We start from the raw sequence: 16,376 nt of genomic DNA, 5'->3' as shown, positions 1-16,376 counted from the left end.
TATATGGTAAAAGAGCGCTCCTCAGTGGACGTATGCAGAGCTGCACCTTCAGTATGTTTTGGCCATGGTTTGGGACGCCATTTCTCATATAGTAGAATAGCATATGTGCTGCTTATTAATACATTTTTTTATATGCATTTGCATTGGTTGTCTATTTAGAAATGGACTCGTGCATATGCTTCCTGCAAAGAGGTTTAAACAAAATGTCTACATAAATTAACCTATAACTGATCATGTTAAGGATAATAATGCAAAATATGAACCATAATGTTGCTCTCAATTAATAATATGTTGGGTTAAGTGATGGTAAAACAGTATTTAAACTACATTAGGCCTGTGAATGACTATGCCTCGTCAGCGACAGCACGTTAACAGTACTCGGATAACCTCTGATGCATCATCTCATACGATCCAATAAAACTGCTTTATCGGCCGCTTTCACCAGACCGCTTCCGGGTCGACAAAGAGTTCGCCTCTGCTGCACAGAGCCAGGACTATTGGCAAAGGTCAGTCGAGTTGTCCGCCGCTAACCTTCCCACTCTCACTTTTCACTGTGCAATTGTTTCGTTTTTGCATTTCTGCGCGCGTGCAGGTGGTGTCTTTTTGAGTCATGCGTCGCCTTCTTGTGCGAGACATGCGTATTAGCTGCCGGCTAAAAGCGCTAGCTCGCTAGCCTATGTTAGCTTTCAGCCCCGGCTAAATGTTGCAGACAAAAGGAGGAAAGTGGCAGGCACAACAATCATGTGTATCTGTGACTCCATAGAATCTGCAATGAGCCCCAAAAACACATTTAATCCACCAGTTTTACGCTTTCATTTTGTTTATGGACGACACACAGTTGTGAGTCAGTGTTTCCAGAGGAAGCAGTTGATTTATTTGTAATTTATTGGGTCATAAACGTTAAAGAAGCCGTTAGCTAGAGGTTGAGAGCCCTTCAATTCCTGTCCCGGGTTTAATCCGGATTCCGGACAAAGCAAACCGAGTGTGACTCCGTGTTCATCCGTTTTATGAGCTAACGTTGTAGATGTAGCAAAATGTTGATGCTTTTTGATGACGTGGTAGGTTTAGTTTTTCTGACGTAAATTAAGAGTCCTGAACACAACACACCCAGGCTGTGGCTGTACTGAGAGAAATCAACATTGTTAATCCAGTCTGCTCTACAAACACATCTTTTTCCAGCTTCTTAAATTTACAGATGTGCAGATTTTTTTGTTTTGTTTTCTGTGATGGTAAATTGAATGCGTTTTGATTGTTGGTTGGACAAAACAAATTCATTTGAAGACATCTGCCTGGACTCACTTTAACTATTTATGTATGACTAAAAATAGTTGACATGACATAATTGACGACCTACATTCAAAACAGACGACCTACTTTGTGCTCCATATGCCGATGCTGTTCCCTTTGATTCTATAACATTGATTGAAAGCAGTGCTATATTGATTCTTTGACTCAAATACAATAAAGTCTACCACGTAGGCACCAGGAAAATAATGTCAAGTTCTTAACAGTCAAAAACTCAAAGATATTCAATTTGCAAAGACACAAAAGGAGAAAAGCAGCAATTCTCTTGTTGGACATAATGAAACCACAAATTGACTTAATTTGACCTTGTTAAATGACCCAAGTGATTATCAAAATATGCTATTTCGATTAATTGTCAAATAATTTCTGCTCTAGTTTCAGATCTAATAGAGTTGTGGTCTTTATTGTTGTCCATTTTAATTTTAACTTTCCCCCTTAACTTGATGTGTTTTTGACCTTTTACCTAAAACAGTCTCTTTACTCTTTATCGCCAGTCTATTCTAGTTTAACCCTACCACATCAGCTAAACTATCCCAGTCTATCCCAGTTCCATTATCTCCCTTTTTAAAGTAAACATGCAGTGCCCCTCATGCTGTCTACTGCCTTAGAGTCGTTCAGTAGGCTGCGACTGTCCTTGATTTAGTTAATTTACAAATGTGTCATTGTTGTTTGTCCTTGGAAATAGGACACAAGTGTACATATGCCTGTGTCCAGTATGTGTGTTGGATTTGAGTCCAAGTGCATGTAGGAAAGTGTGTGACCTATTGCATAAACATAGGTCATAAGTGTGTGTTTGATCTACAAGGGAACAGGGTAGGATATATTTATGTAAAACTTGTGAGTGCAACTTAAAGTTCTACTTTTTCAAATGGGAGAGTATTTGCAATTTTATTAAGATCTGATTATGATCATATAACACATATTTGTTCCCTCTTTCTTTCACATACTTTCATCCTCTTCTTATTTATCTACCCATAACCCCCCTATGCCTTCTGGTGCCCTTATCTCTCATCTGTCTCTTCCCCAGGAGGGGTGTTGTGTGTCCTGTTGAGCTCCTCCTGTCGGTTAGTGTCGGCTGTGTGTGTGCACCATGGCGAGCCTTCTACGTGTTGTGGCGACCAGCTGCTCGGCCCCTGTGTTCAGCGGAGTGTCCTGCGTGAAGCTGCAGAGCGGTGGCGGCGGTATCAAGTCGTCATGCCTTCGCTTTTTCAGGACCCATCAAGCTCTCGGACGGTGTGCTGCCAGTCCAGGTGACCCACAATACACATTTGGCACTAAACGCAAACCTGAGGTTTTAGTTGTAATGAAGGCTCTCCACTGAGGTCACAACATACATAGAGAGCACAGAGGCGGTGATGGTAACACACTGTCCCAGTGTGACGGCGACATTTGAGTCTTTTCCAGCCGTCCTTGAGCAAATACAACGGTTCCAAGCGTAAATATTTTGATATTGCGCCAGTTTGTGGACATTTGATTTATTGACTGTATACCTGCTTTGCTTGGCAAGCTGTAAACTAATGAGATTAGCATCAGCTGCTTGTGTGGACAGCTACCATGTATAAGGCAGATTGTACACATTTGATGACCCGCTCATATATGAAGTGTCACTCTGTGTGCTACTTACTGTTCAGCCGTACGAGCAAGAGCTGCAGAGGACCTGAAAGGGAAAGGTCGCCTCTACAGCTAAAGAAAGTCAATTAATTGATTTGTCGATTGACAGAAAGTTGATTGGCAACTGTCTTGAAAATATATAAACCATTAATCTGTTTTTATTTAAAATGACATTTTCTGGTTCTCTCAATTGTGAGGATTTGCTGCTTTTGTCTGTTTTATATTATTGTACAATTAATCTTTTGGGGGTTTTGGCTGTTAATCGGAGAAAGTAAGCAATTTGTTTATGTCACTTTGGACTCTGGGGAAAAATGTGAAGGGCGTTTTATAGTACAATGGTTAAACCATTAATCGAGAAATAAAATCATTAGAATAAGAGTTAGTTGCAGCCTTAATTGCCCTTCTGGTTTACTAGTGTTTTATTGGCTAACGTGATTTTCCAAAGAAACTGAAAGTGGATGATGGCACCGACGGGTATAAAAAGCAGCCACGTGGTGTACATTTGAAAGAAAATTCTCAGGTCCAAATTTGTGTATGTTTGAGCATTTACATAACTACATTTCCCATGATGACATGGCTCCTTTTTTAATAGGTGCATGTCCCACTAGTCTAGGATTAGGTATTGTGGCCTTCTCAAATATAAAGTCATCAGATCAAAAAGGGATGGTTTAATTCATGGATACCAGACTTATTTTCCTTCCTGTTGGACTCTAAATGGAAAACACTTGTAAACCAGCTGTTGAGGTTTTGTAGATGCACGTTTTACTACTGATAGCAACATGAAAACACCACCACCTGCACCTTCTGTGTGCATTCTCATGTACCTTTTGTGGCAGGTGGCAACATACTCTTTCCCTCATCAATGGTACTATTCGGCATTAGAAGTGTGCTTAATTCACCTTTGGCCTAGTAGAGCCCTACCCATTCATTCTTATCTTTGCAAAGCTAATTGTTATGAAGAGGTCAATTGTAGAGGTCAATGTTGCTACCTGCATTTGCTTTGAATCCGAAGGTCACATTGAGCATTATTTTCCATGCCCTCACTTTGTACCCAGTAGAGAGAGCGTGTGTGCGTGTGTGCGTGTGTGCGTGTGTGCGCGCGTGTGTGTGTGTGTGTGTGCGTGTGTGTGTGTGTGTGTGTGTGCGTGTGTGTGTGCGTGTGCGTGTGCGTGTGTGTGTGTGTGTGCGTGTGCGTGTGCGTGTGCGTGTGCGTGTGCGTGTGCGTGCGTGCGTGCGTGCGTGCGTGCGTGCGTGCGTACCAGTACCAGTACCAGTACCAGCTGGTTGCAGGTGCTTCATGTGTGCGTTATGATTGTGCTGATGTCTCTCTGTATGTGCAGGTGAGTGTTGGTCAGGGGTGCTTGTGACCTGGTTCATGCCGACATTCCTGCAGTTCAGCCAGCGCCAATAACAGCTGGCAGCGTCTATTCTGGACACACAAGTATCAGCTTACAGGCTCGTAAAGGAGGGACGCACACCACAAACACTGCATATAGATGTGCTTATGCTCTGACCTCTGGGGAGCCTATAGACATACAGTATAGACCGAGAGAGTGCGTTGATGTGAACTATGTCATGGACAAAATGACGGTTACTGGCCCTCTCAAAACTTGCAAGCACCACAGACTTTGATGTACTGGAGATGTCTGTTTGTGAGACCAGTGTTACGACATGAATACAGTAACTATGCCTCTTGGTTAGCAGATGCATTGATCTGTCCGTTTTCACGCACTCTTACCGGTTGTGTTCGAACATTAAACAGGGCACCACTTGTACATTAGTAGTGCATGCTGAGAATCAATCTGTGTACAATATCCCAATTGATGGAACAGCGTTTTTTCACAGTGCGTCTATGGCCTTAAAGGTACATTATGGATCTCATTTTCGGTGTTTCTTACACATTGTGTGTACCCTCGTGGTCGTGCTCGTTTTCTTTGATTTAGATGTAGCAGTTTATCAATGATCATGTTAACTCTACAGTGAGATCCTCAGCTGCTCTTAAAGTACAAATATGTACGGTCAGAACACAAGATAATGCTTGTTTGCTGCTGCACTATTTTCCGGGTTATGGTGGTTGATCGAGAGTAGCTGCTGGAGTTTGAACTTAATCTAAACTGCATTGTTATAATATGATAGACCCAGCTCTCTGACTTTATTACCTTCAGGTGAGTGCTACATTTGTTTGCAGACACAAATGGGACACACAATGCATTCAGTGGCAAGTTGTGACTATTGGTTTATAGAAATGTTATAAAGCAATTGCTGGCAACCATTTTCTTATTGTGTTGTTGAGCTTTTTCATGAAACAAAAGTTGTTGGAGGACGGGTCACCACAGCGGGCGAGAGACTCGTGTGTTTATTTATAGGCAAGGAGACGGAGGGAAAGAGCTGCAGTGGAATTTTCCATAGGTGCCGACACATGTGACCTGACTGCTGCTTAGACACTAGACCCGAATAAGAGTACTAAACAAGACACAGAATGAGCTGGCTGAAAATATTAATAGTTCAGCGTCATTGGCATACTCATTGTATCTCACTTGACATCTTTTTATCTTCCCTTTACCGATTTAATTCTCATAAACTTCTCTTTTGTTCTCACACATGTTGAATCAGATTTCAATGTCAGTTGTTCAGTTAAACTATTTGGTCACGACTGTAATATCTTGATTGAACATTAAGGTGGATTGCTGTTACATTTTGCACACTAATCATGTTCCCCAGAGGATAAATCCCTCATGGCTTTGGTCCCCCTGACTTTTTTTCTTCTTGTGCCAACAGCAGGTCAAAGTTTTCCAGTGATGAATATTTATCTATCTAATGAATTGGCACATCCATGATTTTTTGGTTCACTTTGGTTTATGACCAAATACCTGCAAAACTAAAGACATTCCCATGAGTCTCAGCTGTACTTTTTGTTCAGTGCTAAGTAGCAAAAGTTTGCATGCTAACACACCGCGTACAATCCTCAAAGAGCCACTAACATCTCGGCTGTGGACTCTCACTGTTGTTGCTGGACACTGACCTTGTCTGTCTGCCTTCATTGCACATACAGTACAGTATTTATGGTAAACACAGTTTTAACTCCGCTCACGGCCGTTTCCTGAGGAAATTCTCCTTGAAGCTGCAGACGTTTCTGCCTGAAAGAGTATTTTCCTCTGTGCTGTTGTGATGTTTATAGAATAAAACATTTTCTAAATATCAAAGTACCTCCTTTGTCTTAAATCATGAGCCCCAATAATTGCAATGATCCATTCTATCAACAAAATCCCTGTAAAGTATCCTGTCTATAGTATGTGTATCTTTCTGCTGTTTGTGCATGTTTTAATTATATTGATTAATACGACCCCTTCCACTTATGTCTCCTGTATTGTTTCTCTTTGCCTCTGCAGGTATTGCATACAAGCAACTCACAGTCGGTGTGCCCAAAGAAATCTTCCAGAATGAACGTCGTGTGGCGCTTTCCCCCGCTGGTGTCCAGGCGCTCATCAAACAGGGCTTCAACGTTGTCGTGGAGACCGGAGCCGGAGAGCCTTCCAAGTTCCATGATGAGCAGTACACTCAGGCTGGAGCAACGATTAAAGACATTAAAGATGTCTTGGCATCTGATGTGCTGGTTAAGGTAGGCTTTAGGTGGGGAATGAGAGGTGGAGTGTTTGATCAGAAAGGGATGAGGAGGTAAATACGGTTGGGGTTATTCAGTGGCTCTATTGTTATATTTATTGCTTTTACAGTCATGTATAATCTGTCTTTAAAAAAAATAGAAAACCTACCTTTTACCTGTACAGCTATTAGTGTACAGAGCTTGTCCTGTTCTACTTCAATCAATCGCTCTGCTTCCAGGTTCGTGCTCCCATTTTCAACCCCGACTTGGGTGTCCATGAGGTGGAGTTGATGAAGGATGCGGCCACTTTATTCAGCTTCATCTACCCAGCTCAGAACCCCGAGCTGATGGACATGCTGTCCCAGAAGAAGGCCACCGTCGTGGCTATGGACCAGGTGCCCCGAGTCACCATCGCCCAGGGCTACGACGCACTGAGCTCCATGGCAAACATCGCAGGGTATGTCCACGATGCCTTCAAGGGAGGTCACTGCGTTTATGAAAAGCATCCTATCGAATGACTCACTGATGTGTTTTATTTTTTTAATTGGACATGTTAAATGCTTGCAGTTCATACTTATATCCATATTGCTTGAAGTTTCATTGTATAATTTCCTGTCTTATTTTGCTCTCCGTCATTTCAGGTACAAGGCGGTTGTGTTGGCAGCTAATAACTTTGGTCGCTTTTTCACTGGACAAATCACAGCAGCTGGGAAAGTGCCACCTGCAAAGGTGTGTAGTACGAGTGTTTCTGCATTTAAAGTTTATTTTATTGTCAAAGAATAGATGGATTGTCGTAAGTGTGTGTCTATGCCAGTTTGAACATGCTAAATCCCTATACTGACCAACCCAATCTATTTCATGTATGTTCACGTGAATAGGTTCTGATCATTGGAGGTGGTGTGGCTGGATTGGCTTCAGCTGGTACTGCCAGATCCATGGGAGCCATTGTCAGAGGATTTGATACCAGGTTTGTTTTTGTATTTTACTATTTTGATAGTACTGAAACACTCCTTGAATTAAGTTGTTTTAACAAAGAAATCTGTCAATTTCACCCGAGGTCTGTGTGTGCAGTTTTCAGGACAAACAATGTTACTCTTGCATTACCAGTCTAGCGGAGATATTTTCCCTCTTCCTGACTAAGAAATCCCCCCCCCCCCCTCCTCCCTCTCTGTCTCTCTCAGAGCTGCAGCTTTGGAGCAGTTTAAATCTCTGGGCGCAGAGCCGCTGGAAGTGAACATTGCGGAGTCGGGAGAGGGCCAGGGAGGCTATGCCAAGGAAATGTCGAAGGAGTTCATCGAGGCAGAGATGAAGCTGTTTGCCAAGCAGTGTCAGGAGGTGGACATCGTCATCACCACCGCTCTTATCCCCGGTATGCAGAGAAGCACAGACTCACGCACAGCGTAAACACCAACTGTAAATGTAGAAAAGGACACATTGTCGGTCGTGGAATACCACAGAATGTGAGAGACGTGTGTTCTGGGCAGGTAGTTAGAGAATTTAGATATAAAAAGAGTTATTAATATCTTAACCAGAACACATTTTACAACAGTTTCCGATTTGTTCCATTACTTTGTTGGTTTCAATAGTTTTTGTACATTGCATTGGCCATGCGTACACAGTAGCTGTGGTGATTATGTTTCACTTCTTGGGTCGGTGTGTGTGATGCCTCCATGTCCGTGTTTCCATTGTGACATTGCAGGAAGGCGTGCACCCATCCTGATCACCAAACCCATGATAGAGAGCATGAAAGATGGGTCGGTGGTGGTGGACTTGGCTGCTGAGGCCGGAGGAAACATCGAGACCACAGTACCCGGAGAGCTGTCGGTACACAAGGTCGGCTCACATGCGCTCTCAAAAGAAAGTGTTTTTGTTTTTGTTGATTGTCTTGTAATTTATTTTAATTTATTCATTATTGTCTTTAGGGCGTAACCCATATCGGCTACACAGACCTGCCCAGTCGCTTGCCCACACAGTCCAGCACTCTGTACTCCAACAACATCACTAAGTTGATGCGGTTCCTCAGCCCAGACAAGGATAACTTTTACCTCGATGTCAAGGAGGTGTTTGACTACGGGACCATTGCTCACGTCGTCAGGGGATCCGTTGTCATGCAGGTATGACGTGCAATGCACAGAAAACAAACTGAGGATCCATGCAGTCATTTATAGAAATCATTCAAAATGTCCTGCAGGTCCTTTTCACCATCACTAGATGTCACCCTCAGACAAAACAATCTTTTCTTCTTATGCTTTGTCCCTAAAAATGTCTCTAAACAAGTTTGTGTTAGTTACTATGAAAACGTTCTGTCTATGCGGGACCAAATTCGTCATCTCAAGCTTTTATTTGTAATATAATATCTGCTTATGCTACTCTAATAATGCTTTTGTTGATAAGAGCCTATAAAAATAATGGCCTGCCAATGTTATTGGCCTCTATTGGCTTGTTACAACTATCCTATTAGTAATAAGTAAGTAATAGAGCATATGATGTTGCCTGAGGGAGAACAACAAGCTTAAAACACATTGCAATCCAGAGCTGCTAGTCTATTCCCTTTCTGTTATTTGTGTATTTTTAGGACCTGTATTTGATTACATATTGGGCAGATTAAATCTCCTCACTTTTTACATTAAAAGGCTTCCCTTTTTTTATTGTGTGGTAATTAAGAAACAATGTTGCGTCATTTTTTCAACTGTAAAATGTTCGGATCAGTGCAGATCTGGGTCACAGCTCTGCGAATTTAAGGGATCCTTCAGAAAAATATTTGTTTCTGTGTTTTTGTGTTGATGCAAGAAAAAGATTTTTATCTCCTGAATGTGGATATCATTACTTCAATCCAATATCCATGTTTTTCAGTCTGGTGGACGCATATCATTTACACGTCTTCAATCATAGATCACTGTTAACTTTTTAGGAGAATACTCAAGGAGAATAATCAATCTAAGCGGTGTTCTTTCGGAGCAAACGAATAGATTTGCGATGGTAATTTGACTCGTATCTGATACAATGATCACACAAATGAGGCTGAAATGCAGATATTACTTACGGTGCTTACTGATCATTAGTTTGCTTACTTTGATCTTGACAGCGTGCTCTAATGTTTCAGAGATTTGGGAATGCAACAGAGGACATTGTATCAGGTGTAGATAACTACAAGCCAAGCCATTAATATGGTGGATAGGAAAGATTGATTGAACCTTCTGTTTCCCCCCCCCCCCCCCCCCCTCCCCCCCCCCCCCCCCCCTCTTTCTCCCTTCCACATCATACCTTTTCTCGGTCTAAATTCCAGGATGGAAAGAACCTGTTCCCCGCTCCCCAGCCTAACAATGTGCCCGTCGCAGCGCCTCCTAAACCCAAATCCGTCCAGGAACAGGCGAAGGAGAAGGCCGCACAAATCTCCCCCTTCAAGGCTACACTCACTACTGCTGGCGTGTACACTGGAGGTTGGTTGAATGTGCCATGAAATATATGGATTTTCTGGTTAAGAAAATAATTTAGGAGGATGCCATGTCTGAGAACTTTGCTCATTTACAAGTCTTGTTAATTGTCCACATTGGGTCTTAAGGGAGGTTGAGGTCTGCCAGAAGGTGAAGCGTAGGTTAATAATCAGCTTTTTAGGTCGCTGCTGGAATGTGCACAGGAGGCGAGAAGTGACACACACAGACACCCTATTAGTGTCAGGAAGTGTGCATTGTGAAGAAAGAAATCTCACGCTAAGTGTGTGTTTGAAGTAGTGCTGTTGTGAGTGGTTCCCATGGTGCCACACAGCGCTCTGTGTTAAGTGTGCCACATGCAGTGCATGTGGTTCACACGTTGTTTAGGCGCTCGAGTAGTTTCCTACTTAATACCAACTCACGGCTGCTGGTTTTAGCTGCTCTTTTTATTTATTTTTTAAACAGTGTGAACTTGCTTAATGCTGGTTACATGCTTATTAGTGTGGCATGTAATGTAGTCATTTGTAATCATTTTAGACTGACCGCCATGGAGACGGATAGCATCTTTTGCTTCACCAGGCAGTTTGTTTCAAGCCACCAGACAAATTGCTCTTTGACTGATAATTATACCTGTCTGTGGAAGTAACAGGAAATAAGGACATCATGGGTGGTCAAGTGCCTTCCACATCTTGCAGTCAAAGAAAATGTGCTGATAGTTGAGGAAATGTACTTTATCCAAAGCTCATTTATACTAATTTAACTGCTACTGTTGGATCAGAGATGAAGAAAGATAAGATAGGAAAGAATACTTTGTTTTTGTTGTTTTTATAATCTTTTTTTTGGTGGAATTATTGGATGGTTTTCTGTCTTCACTTTGGGCTCACAGTGCATGTATATTCAACCTGGGACAAAAGGGTTGCAAGTGAAGGTTACCTTCTCTTGTGGAGTCATACGGTAAAAGGGTTGGGGACCAATGACACTTTTCCTGTTCTACATGCAGTTCACTAAATGTTAATTATCTCAATTGCTTTCACATTATTCGAACAGATTCTTCCCCCAGATATACTGTTCAAGCGTTCTCTAGTTTTTAAAGTAGCTCTCTTTTTTTCCTAAATTTCTTTAACCAGGTGCTGCCACCCTGCTGGGTCTGGGTCTGGCAGCTCCCAACGCCGCCTTCACGCAGATCGTCACCACCTTCGGTCTGGCTGGCATTGTGGGATACCACACGGTGTGGGGAGTCACTCCTGCTCTGCACTCTCCACTCATGTCTGTCACCAACGCCATCTCAGGTTGGTTGTGTTTTGGTGTGTCTTTTACAAACACCTATAGCCAGATTTAGTGTCCCACTAATCTTTATAGCAATAAATGGGATGGTGTGTGTGTATATACCAACAAAACATCATTGAATTCTAACACATAGTACAAAAAGCAAAAACACATTCTGGTGTAAAATTAAGACCAAGCCAGGAGATCAAACATGCCACCCATCAGTCCAGCAGATTTCTCTGCAGCCGTGCTGTTATTGGGTCCAAAATAATAACGTAGAAGATTGTTTCCTGATTGTCGGCTGCAACTTAACACAGAGGGGTTAAGAGGTTAGAGAGGTAAGTGCATGTGTGTGTCCTCGTGGCTTTGATCACTCTTAAAACCCACACCGGGGTAGGAAGTAACACACCGTCTGTGATCTTTGAGGGTCAGGGAAGTCGTTGCTCGTTTATACACAGCCAGACATGAGCGCTCGATTGTGGTGCTAAGCAGTGCAACAACTAACCGCTTTGACTTCCTTTTTAAAACTTTATCACTTGCACCAATACACTATTTTCACATTTTGTATCTTCACAGCATCACACTTGTTCTTCTGGGTCTTTTTGCTTTTAGTTTCTGCCATGTTCTGTCTTCCTGAAGTGTACCATCTGTTTAATTTGTCAAATGTAATCGATAAATCATCACCGAATATCAGTAGAATATGAGACGGCAAATGAAATTAATCATCACACGTTAGAGTTCATTTTAAGGTCTTTCTGTCTACTTCTCTCTGTGTCTGCCCTCCATCTGTCCTTCTATCCCTGTTTAGATATTTTCCGTCCATATTTTCCGTTACTTCATTATCATTTTTTTATTTCTGTCACTGACTGACTGTGGTTATGGAAACAGTGAGACCAACATAACTCTGTTAATGTTATGCCAGGCATCGTAAAGTCACACACACAATCACTCAGACATTAGGGAATCATATTGGAATTTAGGGTTTGAGTAAGGGACAGTTATATTCTTCATGTGGGGGAATATAGTGTTACAACCAGTAGTGACGGACTGGTGGGTCATCTTGAATTCCTCAGAGGCTGGTCTCGTATCCAGTGGCTCATTGAGGCACAGCTTCATATCTGGTGTCTGATAGAAATGCTTTAATCTACTTGAGAGCACTGATTCACTGTCGCACTGTGCCTGTAGCCCGGTAGCTGAAGTTTGTCACAGCGACGTTGGCCCACCCAGTATATGTATGGTGTGTGTGCACTGATGCCTATTGGCTTTCTTTCTGGCCAATCTATTAGTTTTAGTAGCCAGGCTTGCCTTTGATCTCCGCCAAATAGTGTAACTGTACTACTTTTATTCTTTGGATAAAGTAGTAAAATCTAGAAGGCTACACCTTTTTATGTTGACGTGTCCGATGCATATTTAATCATCGTTTAGAATAATATTATGTGAATGCTGTCCTCTTCATATGCTCCTCACCAACAAACGTTGCATGTTTCCTTCTGTCGTCTCTTTCTAAACGGTAAGAATTTAATCAGCCTGTCAATTTCTGTCGTAGAAGTTGTGAAATGACGTTTGGCAGCATTTGAAAGTTGCTTTGTTTAGGAGCTGATATGACAAAAGGAGACCCGTGAGAGAGAGGGTCAAACTTCACATATACCTTATTTGAAAATTCTAACTAACACTATTTATTTGATGCATGCATACACACACTCTACACACACACACACACACACTGCTAGTCAACTTAAATTACACTCAAACACAATTACTGCAGGCTCTTGGGGTGCCGTGTGTTGCATCCTACTGCCTGTAAGTCATTACAGGACTGATGTTATCAAGGTTTCCTGAGCCTCTTTTGGTAAACACACGCTCCCACAATCTTTCTATTTCTGTCTTGTTCCAATGCGGGAAGCAGACAAAGTATTAGCTTATAGAGCTTAAGAAACAACTCTAAAATCCCTATAGCTGTTACACAATGCTGTGTTAGGATGAACTCTTTTATGACCGAAGTATTCTTTTGTTGTTTTTTGTAACATCTTCACCAAAGGTTTCACTGTCCCGTATAACGAACTATGAACGTGGAGGATCATGAATTACTTCACTATCCTTGTTCTGCAGGTCTGACGGCTGTGGGTGGTCTGTCCCTGATGGGAGGCGCCTACACCCCATCAACTACTGCTGAGACACTGGCTGTGCTGGCTGCCTTCATCTCCTCGGTCAACATCGCTGGTGAGTCACCCGCACGTGGACGCCTCGCAGTGATCACTGCCAGTTACAGCAACCTTTAGCCAATAAAATATCAAACTTAGGCCGAAGATTGAAGTGTTTTGTATTGATTGTACAATAACATGCTTTCGAACCAAGTTTTGCAGCTGCCCTCTACCCACCTGCTCAGACCGAGTCGGTGGCTCTGGCCTGGACCACACACACACATGCATCTCTGCTATTTCCCTTAATAATTTCCATTATAATGACAGTGTTCCTGGAGTCATTATAATACTCATCACTCTCTAATTGTCCTGTTCTTAGCTCACAGCTCGACACCAGTCGAATGAATATAGCTAACTTGCTAATCGATCTGTTCAGCCTGTTTGTTTAATGCACCCGAGCTTCTTTGAGTGTTTGTGTGTGAGATGCAGGCCACCTCAAAGTTTTTTTTTTTTTTTTTTGGTTTGTTTTTTTGTTTTTTTTATGAGTTCAATGCAGGGCTGTGAATCCTGCCCCAATTCTCAGGCCCTGTAGGTTCCTGTGGCAGTACTGTTCAAACCACCTATTAGTCTTTTCGATTTCCCTCAACTAAAGCATGCTGAAATACCACAGCCTCTATAGACATACCTGGTTTCATTTTTGATCTTCTCCATGGGTTTGTTTCCACACGCACATTTCCAAGCGGTTTACCGCATTACCCATAAACCCCCGGGAACAGAAATAAAACATTCCATGGAATGGGACGAAACACAATAGTGAAATTTAGCTCCAAAAAAACCAGACCCTGACATTTTTCTGTCTGTTTTGAGGAATAGGTCGCTGGCCGAAGCTTCTTGTTCCCTTTGTGTCTCCGCAGCTGAAAGATGTGGGAATGCACGGAAAACACCTCCGTCTGTTGAATATCTTGAGGCAACTATGTTTTCCTCAAAAACCCAATGTCAATGGGCAATATCACATTCCTTATTTTCCTGTTATTGCACCAGGCCACTCATTTCAGTCATTGAGCGAAATCTTATCATTAACTCTGATTTATAAATGGCTTATAATTACCTTCATGGTAGAAACGGACCAGCTGAGTCATTGTAAGATGCTCTGACTTTTTCATCATCAGGTCAAAATTTATATAACCAATATAGAGATGCACTAATCCAACTTTTTTACTCATGAGACCGATAACGATACCTGGGATTTGGGTAGCGGCTGATACAGAGTGCAATCCAATACCAGTGTCTAATTAATAAGCTTTATGCCTCACTGTGTGGAAGTGACTGGCATGTACAGTAGAGCCTCACAGAGCTGCTAGCCTGTCTGTAGACTCTACGGCCTCATGTTGGCCAGTGTTGCTGATTTACTTCTATTCTTGGAAGCTTTCTAAATATAGTGTCAGCAGACCCCTTCTGGGTTTGAAAAACTAAATAACCAAAAGAAACGAGTAGATGCTGGCTTTGCGTTGTTAAAATACGTGAACATTCCTCCATGTTAATATATTGACACAGATTGGTCAGCAATAATATTAGTCTGATTTTTGTTACACTTTTCAACCAGGACAGTCTGACAAAATTTACATGAACTGGTAAGAAAAGTGTGTGTGTGTGTGTGTGTGTGTGTGTGTGTGTGTGTGTGTGTGTGCGCGCTGCAATAATGGCAGGGGAGAAAAGAGAGACACGGAAATGTGATCTCCTCCTGTAAAGCAGTGAGACACCGTCTGGTCCCGGTTTGAGGTTTTCTACTTGAAATATTTACACTGACATAAAGTAGACTCATTGAATTCCTCGCATTAGTTATTGGGCTTGGCAACAGTTTTTAGCTATTGACTGAAACACCTGTTGTCTAAAAATAGATGTTCTTCATGTACTTCAGGTGCCTTTACGTCCCTGCATCAACACCTCTTACACAGTGTTACAATATTTCTTCCATAAAGCAGATTTTAAACCCATTTTATTGCCATTGTAAGTACAGATGTACTCAATTTCTCTGTCTCTCCACCCAGGTGGTTTCCTGGTGACTAAGAAGATGTTGGACATGTTCAAGCGTCCCACTGATCCTCCGGAGCATAACTACCTTTATCTGCTTCCTGGCGGTGTCTTTATCGGTGGCTACGCTGCTGCTCTGCACTCTGGATACGACATTGAACAGGTGCGGGAGGATGTTTGAAATGCCATGTCCCCCGTGTTTTCCCAGATGTGGTACAGGCCCTTCCAAGAAAAGCAGTTGGCCTAATGTTTCATCCTGTGGACCCTCAATCGTTGTCTATAATCCCCTTTTTTTCCCCCCATTCTCTGCCTCTTTTTTGACCAGATGATGTACCTGGGCTCGGGTCTGTGCTGTGTCGGTGCCCTGGCCGGCCTTTCCAACCAGAAAACAGCCCGTCTGGGTAACGCTTTGGGTATGATGGGAGTCGCGGGGGGGATCATTGCAGCTCTGGGTTCCCTCAAACCGAGTCCTGAGCTCCTGGCACAGATGAGTCTAGCCATGGCTGTAGGTGGCACTACTGGTGAGTCAGTCTGTATTAATATCAAAAGAAGGACAAGGCAGACTTACAGAATGGTGTTTCAGCAAATGTAAATTTGTGGAAATTGGTTTTGCATTGTTTGTGTGTATGTGCATGTAAGCCTGGCCAGATTAAGCTGCAGGTGTGCAGAGCGCAACATCAAACACAACATGACTAACTCCCCGCTAGACTCGGGGGGTCGAAATGGTCAGCAGCATGTATTACTCACTTTTTCTTGCTCATTGAGGACGGTTTGATCATTTAAATGCTAATTGTTCCAGTAACGAAGCGGAAACTATCCATACAGACAATGTACGCACGCACACACAAAGCGTAGACCCACTCACAAACATGGAATTTCCCCAAACAGGCCTCATCAGCAACACCTGGTTCCTCAGATGGACCCACTTCCCAGCAGTCCTCGTGTGTGTGTGTGTGTGTGTGTGTGTGTGTGTGTGTGTGTGTGTGTGTG

General features: G+C 42.6%; 1 protein-coding gene across 1 annotated transcript in view; it reads left to right on the top strand.

The window, feature by feature from the left end:
* Positions 1-401: 401 nt before the first annotated feature.
* nnt (nicotinamide nucleotide transhydrogenase) overlaps positions 402-16,376 on the top strand; it is a 26,706-nt gene continuing 10,731 nt past the window's right edge. The window contains exons 1-14 of the mRNA XM_031855677.1: positions 402-506; positions 2,333-2,555; positions 6,306-6,535; positions 6,757-6,974; positions 7,159-7,246; positions 7,396-7,484; positions 7,699-7,886; positions 8,217-8,350; positions 8,440-8,631; positions 9,804-9,957; positions 11,076-11,237; positions 13,324-13,434; positions 15,404-15,549; positions 15,712-15,907. Of these exons, the coding sequence (XP_031711537.1) occupies positions 2,396-2,555; positions 6,306-6,535; positions 6,757-6,974; positions 7,159-7,246; positions 7,396-7,484; positions 7,699-7,886; positions 8,217-8,350; positions 8,440-8,631; positions 9,804-9,957; positions 11,076-11,237; positions 13,324-13,434; positions 15,404-15,549; positions 15,712-15,907 (2,068 nt within the window). The 5' untranslated portion in view covers positions 402-506; positions 2,333-2,395. The remainder of the gene's footprint in view (positions 507-2,332; positions 2,556-6,305; positions 6,536-6,756; positions 6,975-7,158; positions 7,247-7,395; positions 7,485-7,698; positions 7,887-8,216; positions 8,351-8,439; positions 8,632-9,803; positions 9,958-11,075; positions 11,238-13,323; positions 13,435-15,403; positions 15,550-15,711; positions 15,908-16,376) is intronic.

Source organism: Anarrhichthys ocellatus, unplaced genomic scaffold (assembly GCF_004355925.1).
Source record: "Anarrhichthys ocellatus isolate YVR2014 unplaced genomic scaffold, GSC_Weel_1.0 scaffold16, whole genome shotgun sequence".
Lineage (NCBI taxonomy): Eukaryota > Metazoa > Chordata > Actinopteri > Perciformes > Anarhichadidae > Anarrhichthys > Anarrhichthys ocellatus.
The sequence above is the reverse complement of the archived record's forward strand: the minus strand, read 5'-3'. Positions and strand labels throughout refer to the sequence as shown.